Below are 9840 nucleotides of genomic sequence, written 5' to 3'. Positions count from 1 at the left end.
CCCTCCTTATTATCCAAGTTATTCGCTTATCCAAGCTTCTGCCGGCCCGTTTAGCTTGGATAAGTGAGACTCTACTGTACTAATGAAATTAAAATTTTAAAACAGGTCTTTCTCTGTCCAAGAGTGCTGGTGCCTTACTACAACTCCCCGGACTCCAGGCAGTTATAAAGTGATGTCAAACTGGATTAATTCTACAGCGGAGATGCATCCAATTGCTGTCTGGATTTTCCAGTGTTTCCCCATGGATGAGGAATGATGTTCTTTTTAATGTAGAAAGCACTACATCTCTCCTAAGGAAGAGCTTTAGAAGGCTTTGGGGCCTTGGCCTCCTTGCCAGCTGTTGCCCATAAATGCATCAACATCTGGCTCCCAATTCCTTAACAATGCTGAACTTTGCAAAAGATTTAAGTGTTAAGTTGTTCTTATTGGGAATGCATGCACAGGGTGATGTCTGCAAAAGACTCTATTTTTGCAAAGCACAGAAAGGCCATCTCTCGGAAACGTATCTGATTCCAGCCACCTTTGCTCTGTCCAGCAAATTGTTCTGGAATTGCAAGCCATCTAAAGCTAGCATTCGCAGGCCAGAGAAAACACATTGTCCCGGCATTGTGGTTATCTAAAGTTAGCATTCAGAGGCCAGAACAAGATGACTGGGAGAAAATAGCAGCTCAATCCCATTAGCAAGGATTGGCATGTCCTTGCCTTTAAGAATAGCCCAGTGGAAGCCAAAAGGCCGGATTTACTTCTGTCTGGTTGAATGAGATCCATTCTTTAAAACAAAGCAATTAGGAAACTGGTGACTTTTGACATGTGTCTCATGGTCCAAAAACATCTCAATGGGCTTCTAACAATTGTATTGCTGTTGTCGAACCACGATAATAAATTGCATCTACTTTATTATTTTGTGCAACTTGTATTTTTCAACTGTGTACAGTATCTATCTATCTATATATAAGAGTGATGGCATCAGGGCAGCAGACAAAACAACAAAACTACAGGCCCCCCAACCTCGAAATTTGACAACACAACCCATCATCCACGGCTCTAGGTTGATACAACAAAAAGAAAAGAAAAATAAAGTCCTAATTAGAGGGAAAGGAATAATTGTTTTTATCCAGTTGCTGCCAGTTAGAAGGCTAAGCTCCTCCAACTTGGTCTCCTAGCAACCCAATAAAAAATAATTAAAAACACTAAAAAATAATTAAAAACACTAAAAAGTTAATACAATAAAATACTATAATAACAGAAAATAACTAAAAATAATACAAGAAAATAATAAAATATCATAAATAAAAAGATAACTTACAATAAAATTAATTAAAAAATACAAATAACGTCAAATAAAAATTACACAACAATTTTAAACCAATACCACCACCACTTTGCCACAACAACGCGTGGCCGGGCACAGCTAGTTTCTTATATATGACATGTATATAAATTGCTTCTTGGAAATGTATCAAAATGCAACTTAGAAACAGCCACCCCCTGTGATCCTTTTCTGCAATATTTGCCAGCCCTATGTTCATATATATCTATCTAGACATCTCTCTCTATATAGATAATTATATCTGTATAGAATTTGCGAAGACTTGCAAACATGTGAGGTGAAAATTCATATATAAAATAATGTGTACATATAGATACAGATATACAGGTACATGGAAATCTCTAGCTATCTATATGTATATAAGATTTGCAAAGACTTGCAAACATATGAGGGAGAAATTCATATATAACATTAATGTAGATAGATAGATTGAAATATAAAGGTACATAGGGATTGCAAAGGCTTGCAGGGGGACATGCCTCTGTATCTGTAGCAGAGATTAACAAATATTTCAGGGGGAAATGCTTTTATAAGATTAATGGGTATATATATTCTTCTTCCTGACTTGCAAGGGCTTCTTTCCCTTTTCAAAACATTCCCTTGGTTAAGAGCCAGAGAGGTTTTGGAAAAGAAAACACACTGATAAGGGAGGATAAGATGAGAGATAAATATATCATATGCTGGCTTGACCTTGACCCGATTATAAGCCGGGGGAGGCTTTTTCAGCTCATAAAAAGGGCTGAAAAACTCGGCTTATATACGGTCCTTGCACATACAGTAGAGTCTTGCTTATTCAACATAAACGGCCCGGCAGAACGTTGGATAAGCGAAAATGTTGGATAATAAGGAGGGATTAAGGAAAAGCCAACCTCGAGTTTCACAAGCAAAAGGTGGACAGATTGATTTCATTGGGATCTATTTTCATTCTAAAATTGACCACTAGCTGCTGCATTTCCCACCCTCGGCTTATACTCGAGTCAATAAGTTTCCCCATTTTTTGTGGTAAAATTAGGTGCCTCGGCTTATATTAGGGTTGGCTTATAGGGTTGGCTTATACGGTAAGTATTTATTTGAAGCACTAAGAGTTTTGGAAAAGGCGCTGTTTTGTTGTGCAAAGTAGGATGGAAGGAAATCGTGGGATTTCGGCTGCGGTTTCTTATTGCAAAAAATTCATTAATAATTCTCTTTTCTTCCAGTGGAGAATCAACCGATTCCTGCTCGATCCAATGCCATCCTTTGTCTTCAGTGTTCAGTCTGATGCTGTTGAATCCACTCCAGACTTCAACGCTTCTCTACAGAGCTTCAGTCCCTTGGAAAGTATTACTGTTCGGACTAAAACCCAGAGCGGATTCACGCAAGCGTATGTGATACTGCAACCAACTGGTCAACTACAAGACTTGCAAGTTGTATTTCCCGTCTATTTAATTTCCTTCTCATCTATAACTTCAACGGAGAGAACTTGATCCTCTTCTTTGGGGGCTGGACTCACGCAAACCTGGACAAAATGACCCGAAGACTCAGAAGTGACCTTCTTGCCCCCGTGGTCATCCGATTTCCATGATCCAGTTGGCGAGATGGGGCTGAATGGAGATTTGGGTGGAACCGGAGTAGCATTGGCAGCCTAATAATAATAATAATAATAATAATAATAATAATAATAATAATAATAATAATAATGGAGCAAGCCATCAGAACAAATGCAATTAAGGCCAAGATCGAAAAATCAGCTGATGACCCAAAATGCAAACTATGCAAGGAAACCGACGAAACCATTGATCATATCCTCAGCTGCTGTAAGAAAATTGCACAGACAGACTACAAACAGAGGCACAACTATGTGGCCCAAATGATTCATTGGAACTTATGCCTCAAGTACCACCTCCCAGCAGCAAAGAACTGGTGGGATCACAAACCTGCAAAAGTCTTGGAAAATGAGCACGCAAAGATACTGTGGGACTTCCGAATCCAGACTGACAAAGTTCTGGAACACAACACACCAGACATCACAGTTGTGGAAAAGAAAAAGGTTTGGATCATTGATGTTGCCATCCCAGGTGACAGTCGCATTGACGAAAAACAACAGGAAAAACTCAGCCGCTCTCAGGACCTCAAGATTGAACTTCAAAGACTCTGGCAGAAACCAGTGCAGGTGGTCCTGGTGGTGATGGGCACATTGGGTGCTGTGCCAAAAGATCTCAGCCGGTATTTGGAAACAATAGACATTGACAAAATTGTGATCTGCCAGCTGCAAAAGGCCACCCTGCTGGGATCTGCGCGCATCATCCGAAAATACATCACACAGTCCTAGACACTTGGGAAGTGTTCGACTTGTGGTTTTGTGATATGAAATCCAGCATATCTATCTTGTCTGCTGTGTCATAATAATAATAATAATACCATAATAACAACAATATTGTAATACCATAATAATATGGATATGCCATAATAATGTTTTTTAACTTCTAATCTGTCGACTCCCTGTAATGTTGTATAATCATACTTTTCCATTGAATGGCATACTCAAACTGAAGGAGGAGGAGGAGAAGAGGAAGAAGAACATGAAGAGGAAGGAGGAAGAACAAGCGGAAGAGGAGGAAGAGGAGGCAGGAGAAAAGAAAGAGAAGGAGAGGAAAAAGGGGAGAAAGAAGGAGGAGGTGAGAGAAGTGAAGAAGAGCGAAGAGAAGAAGAAAAGAGGAAGATGAAGAGGAGGAGGGGAAGAGGATGAGAGAAGAAAAGGAGGAGGAGGAATGTGTTGGGTGCAGAGCTGTCCTTAGGTAATTTTTTGTAGTAGGCAAAGGTAATTTTGGCGCCTGGCACGGGAAGGCCCAAAAAGGAGGAGAAGGAGGCGGGGGTGGCGCCATCCTCCTGGGGCCTCGACGGCGCCCCCGGGACGATGGCGCCAAAGGCAAATGCTTACCTCGCCTGGCGGTTGGACCGCCTCTGGTTGGGTGGGTCAACTGTCCACCTCCCCACCCACATGTGGTCCTTGGGCAGGTCCCCTCTGGTGCCCGTGCTCACCTGCATGGCCTTCAGCTCCTTGATCCTCCACCGCAGGTGTGCCAGCTTCCCAGGGCCCTCCACCCGCCCGGCCGCAGCCAGAGCCGCCTGGAAGAGCCTTGGGGTCCCGGCCCTGGGCGGGATGATGACCGCCGAGCCCTTCTCCTCCTTGGCCTTGCGGTGGTTCTTCAGCATCCGCCTGGGAGACACACACACACACACACAAGCTCGTTCTAGATTATTATTATTATTACATTTAAGTTTATGCCCCGCTTTTTCTCTCCATAATAAACCACCTGCTGGTCAGGGACATGCATGCAACAATGGGTGAATTGTGCAGCTAAATCTTTTGTTGCACATAGGATTTAGAGGTTTCCTATAATAATAATAATAACTTTATTTTTACACCCCGCCCCATCTCTCCAAAGGGACTCGGGGCGGCTTATTTATTTATTTATTTATTTTATTTACAGTATTTATATTACACCCTTCTTTCTCACCCCGAAGGGGACTCAGGGCGGATCACATGACACATATAAGGCAAACATTCAATGCCTTAATATAGAACAAAGACAGAGACAAACGCAGGCTCCGAGCTGGCCTCGAACTCATGACCTCTTGGTCAGAGTGATTTGTTGCAGCTGGCTGCAGCTGGCTGCTCACCAGCCTGCACCACAGCCCGGGCTTACATGGGGCCTGAATATTCCCAACTGGGCTCTACAAGGACTCACTTGGCCTTCTTCCGGAGCAGCTTCTGTGACTCCGGATAATGGACCAGGATCTCGTTCAGGTCTTTCTTATCCAGAATGAAAAGGTTGGCAAATCCATGCGCCACGACGTTGGCAGTGCGCCGGTTGCCGCCTCCCACAGCCAGCAAACTAAATGGGAAGAGCAACACAGAGATCAAGCAGTCAGGGGCCATCTCCAACTACGTCCCGTGGTCTTTGTATATAGATGAATGCAACAAACAAATAAATCGAGTTGTGGTGTGTTTTTCAGGCCTTTAGCTGATGGGGAGTTTTCCCGCAATATCAGATTAGGTCTTTGCACAGAGGGAGTGAAGGATAGATTGATTAGGCGCTCAGAGAGAGACTCAGTGGGAAGTCCTTGAAACCCAAGTGTATGAGGCATGATCTCATGGCTTCTTGGTTGGGCCTGAACTTAAATTAAGTGATATGTTCTTGATGTCTCTCAGAGCAGACACACAACAACCCCGTGATTCTGACAACACATTAAACAAATAAATACTTAGCATATCAGCCTGACCTGATCTCTCCGAACACGGAACCCGCTTTGAGCGTCACCAGAACTGTCTTGCCGTCTGGACCGCCCAGAACCATGACTTGCCCCACTTGGATGATGTACATCTCCCGGCCGATTTCCCCCTGGAAGAAAGGCGGACAATGGGAGCTGCCCATGCATCTGAGTCTCTTAGAAGAAAGGCTCAATGACAAACACCATGTAAGATTATTATTTTTATTCCCAGGTTATCAGTGTCATTTCCTGATTGGTTCTAAATGTATTAAAAATAATATCTATCTATCTGTTGAAGTTAGTATGCGTGTATACATGTATTGTACCACAAAGGCCGTTGCTTAGGCGAAGACGTTCTCAAGTGAAGGAAGAGAGGAAGGAAGGAAAGAGAGAAAGAAGGGAAAGAAAGGAAAGAAAGAAGAAGGGAAAGAGGGAGAAAAAGGAGGGAAGGAAGGAAGAGAAAGGAAATGAGAAAAGGAATGAAGGAAAGGAAAGAAAGGGAAGGGAGGGAAGGTAGGAAGGAAGGAAGGAAGGAAGGAAGGAAGGAAGGAAGGAAGGAAGGAAGGAAAGAAAAAAGAGAGGAAAGGAGTAGGAAGGGTGGAATGGGGAAGAAAGTAAAAGGAGGGGAGTGTAGTGTCTCAGAGACCTCCGAGTCGTGACCCTGTCGCCATTATGGATCAGACCGAAGAAGAGATGGGGTTTCTGCCATTTCCCCATGATTCTGTTCCCTTCCAGATGTCCCCTGTTGACAGTTTTAGCCCACAGTTAATTAAAAAGGGCCTTGACTCACAGCCCGGTTCTCCAGAGAACGCTATGTTTGACCGCAAATTGTTTTGGGAAACATCTCATGCGGAGAAGCAGAATTTGAGGAGAAGCACTAGATTAGCGGAGAGAACAAGCGTTAATTAAGTCGGTTCCCTTGAGAGTTTCTCGGGAGGATTGCATCTGGCAAGTTGTTGACTTAGTCCACTTTCCCTTGGGAAAGAGTGTTCAGACACCTGGCTGGAGAGCAGAGCGAAGTCCCATAAAAGTTCTGGGCGCTGACTGTCCTTTGCAGTGTTCAACGTGTCAGTTGAGGAATTCACATCGACTCTAGTTCTGCAGCGCGCTACTCTCGAGTTGCATCTCGTCTCCCTGTCAAGCCTGGACAGCATTTCAGCTTTACCACGACTAACTTTGCCTTGCCTTGCATCCTAGCCTCGGATTTGAGCCCTGGAACTTTTTGACAGATCTTGCCTTAATCCCCACTCAAACAGCCTAAAGGTTTGAGTGTGTTTCGGTTATTGGATTTAAAACTTTGAACTCTAATAATGGATATCTACTTTCACATTACTGGACTATATTTGACCTTTCCTGAAAGGTCTATTGCTGGACTATATACTCTGCTTATTTTTAGTTGTCTCCTTTATTTCCTTAATAAAGATATTAGATTGTTTATTGGCCTGCGTGTCTGATTCCCAGTGCTCACGCTGCCCTGAGGTGTCACAGGGAGGGAGGAAGACAAAGGAAAGGAGAAAAAGAATGAAGGAAAGAGAAGGGAGGGAAGGAAGGAAGGAAGCGGAAAGGAGTAGGAAGGGCGGAATGAGGAAGAAAGAAAAAGGAGGGAAGGAAAGAAGACAAAGGAAAGGAGAAAAGGAATGGGGAAAGTAAAGGAAGAAAGAAGGGAAGGGAAAGGAGAAAAGGAAGGAGGGAAGGGAACTAAAGAAGGGAAGAGATAGGAAAGGAAGAAAGAGGGAATGGAGGGAAGAAAGAAATGAAAGGAGTGGGAAGGAAGGCATGGGGAAGAAAGAAAAAGGAGGGATGGGATGAGGGACAAAGCTGGGAATCTATGCCGATAATCACATTCATCATCCTCATCATCCTTTCTGTGCCGCCCACCGTCTTGCACATTCTTGGCTCACCTTTTTGCAGACGTAATCGTTGGGCAAATACACAACGGACCGGAGCCTCTTCAACATGTCAAAGATCATCTGCCGGTCACAACCCTGAATGGAACACAAATAACAGGCAATGGTGAATCCTTACGTTTAGAAGAGCCATGAGAAAGATTTAAGCAGACCGATCGGGAGTTCTGTGGTTGGAGTAGAGTTGGACGGGACCCCGAAGGCCATCTAGTCCAACCCACTTCTGCTCTGCAGGAAAAGCACCATCAAAGCACAGAGGCCAGATTGTAATCTGAACTTTAAAATTGTTGGAACGATGGGGTTCCAGACTCTTGGATAACTCTTCCAAAATCTGGAACGGATGCTTGCAGGTGGAAGCCCCACAAGTGGAAGGTAATAATAATAATAATAATAATAATAATAATAATAATAATAATAATAAGGAAAGAGTACCTGGAAGAGTGGCACTTTGCTCACAATATCGTAATTTACATCAATGGCAATATCCAGCCGCATCTTCTCCGGCAATTGCATCAGCAGCTCCGATTCATCTGTCGCAAAGCAGATCATCACAATCTCATTTGCCTTTCCCGAAACGATGGATCCGCTTCCATAGCTCAATGCTATGGAATCCTGGAAGTTGTAGTTTTGCAAGGTCTTCTTACAAAGAAGACCTTAAACTTCCACTTTAGGTCTATTTTTTGCTTGTGTATTTTAATGTGTATTTTGTGTAACTTCAGAGAGGAAGGGAAGAAATAATAATAATAATAATAATAATAATAACAACAACAACAACAACAACTATTATTATCCGCCAAAGAGTGCTGTCTGCCTCCCCAAACTACAACTCCCAGGACTCCATAGCACTGAGCTATGGCAGTTAAAGTGCTATCAAACTACATTATTATTATTATTATTATTATTATTATTATTATTATTTAATTAATAAAGAGTGCTATCTGCCTCCCCAAACTACAACTCCCAGGACTCCATAGCACTGACCCATGGAAGTTAAAGTGCTATCAAACTACATTATTATTATTATTATTATTATTATTATTATTGTTATTATTATTTAATAATTAATTAATTAATAAAGAGTGCTGTCTGCTTCTCCAAACTACAACTCCCAGCACTCCATAGCACTGAGCTATGGCAGTTAAAGTGCTATCAAACTACATTATTATTATTATTATTATTATTATTATTATTATTATTATTATTATTATTTAATAATTAATTAATTAATTAAGAGTGCTGTCTGCTTCTCCAAACTACGACTCCCAGGACTCCATAGCACTGACCCATGGCAGTTAAAGTGCTATCAAACTACATTATTATTATTATTTAATTAATTAGTATATATTTCAGATTTCAATATTAAGGTCAAAAAAATGTAGGATGATGTTTTATAGGATTTGTGCTACACTGGAACAGAACAGACAAAGAGATCACTTGAGAAATATTAAATAACCAAAATAAAATATTACATATTAAATAACCAAAGTAAAATGAAATAATCTGGGAATCTGATATTGCAATGCATCCAATGAAATGGTTGAAAACCTATATATATGTGTGTATGTATATATATATATATCTGTGTGTGTGTGTGTGTGTATATATATATATATATATATATGATTAGGAGCGTGTTTAAGAACTGGTCCAAGAGTCCAGAAGAACCTTGACTCCCAATGTGACCATCATCCCACTTTATTATTATTATTATTATTATTATTATTATTATTATTATTATTATTATTATTACAGAAATTAAGTAAACAATTTATTATTATTAACAGCCTTCAAAACATCTTACCCAGCATGCCTTGCGAGTGCCAGGTGTATTCGTACCAGGTCTTGACCCGGTTCTGGACGGAACGTGGTATTTTGTAAAAAGCCATGTATTTGACGGTATTGTCCATGCAGGTCCGGTAGTACGTGTGTCCGGCAGTTGCTGCACCAACAACGTCCCTCATCTGTACGGAATCAAGAGAGGAGCCTCTTTTATTCATTATTTCCTCTGTGGATGATAGGATCACAGGAGGGATCGGATTGTGTGTGGTACCGGATGGCCCATGGAGATCCCTTCCAACTCTATAATATTGCGCCAAATTGCTATGTGTGTGTGTGTGTGTAAAGAAATCCTTGCAAGGTTGTTTGCAGGAGATCTCTGCAAAAGAGCTCAGCTTTGCAGAGGCAAAGCCACGCCTCAAAACAATGTATCAGTTTGCTGGCAGATGGCTGGTTTTGTCAGCTGGAATTTGAGCTTGCTGGGAGAGCACAGAAAAAGACAGGCTCTCTATAGCTACGGTCAAGTAGCAATTTAAATATGCTATGCTGGATATATTTTGAATGCTGATTGATTGGTTC

At 41.8% G+C, this 9840-nt stretch overlaps 1 protein-coding gene across 2 annotated transcripts in view; it reads right to left on the bottom strand.

The window, feature by feature from the left end:
* Positions 1–878: 878 nt before the first annotated feature.
* Positions 879–9840, bottom strand: part of LOC103282786 (cyclic nucleotide-gated cation channel beta-1-like) — a 34026-nt gene continuing 25064 nt past the window's right edge. For both annotated transcript variants that reach the window (XM_062961594.1, XM_062961595.1), the window contains exons 15-21: positions 9287–9446; positions 7918–8015; positions 7483–7566; positions 5594–5712; positions 5059–5205; positions 4349–4526; positions 879–2951 (exon numbers count right to left, since the gene is read on the bottom strand). In XM_062961594.1, coding sequence (XP_062817664.1) covers positions 2748–2951; positions 4349–4526; positions 5059–5205; positions 5594–5712; positions 7483–7566; positions 7918–8015; positions 9287–9446 — 990 coding nt within the window. In that variant the 3' untranslated portion in view covers positions 879–2747. The remainder of the gene's footprint in view (positions 2952–4348; positions 4527–5058; positions 5206–5593; positions 5713–7482; positions 7567–7917; positions 8016–9286; positions 9447–9840) is intronic.

This window comes from Anolis carolinensis, unplaced genomic scaffold, assembly GCF_035594765.1.
Source record: "Anolis carolinensis isolate JA03-04 unplaced genomic scaffold, rAnoCar3.1.pri scaffold_9, whole genome shotgun sequence".
Classification (NCBI taxonomy): Eukaryota; Metazoa; Chordata; class Lepidosauria; order Squamata; family Dactyloidae; genus Anolis; species Anolis carolinensis.
This window is presented reverse-complemented; position numbering and strand designations above follow the sequence as displayed.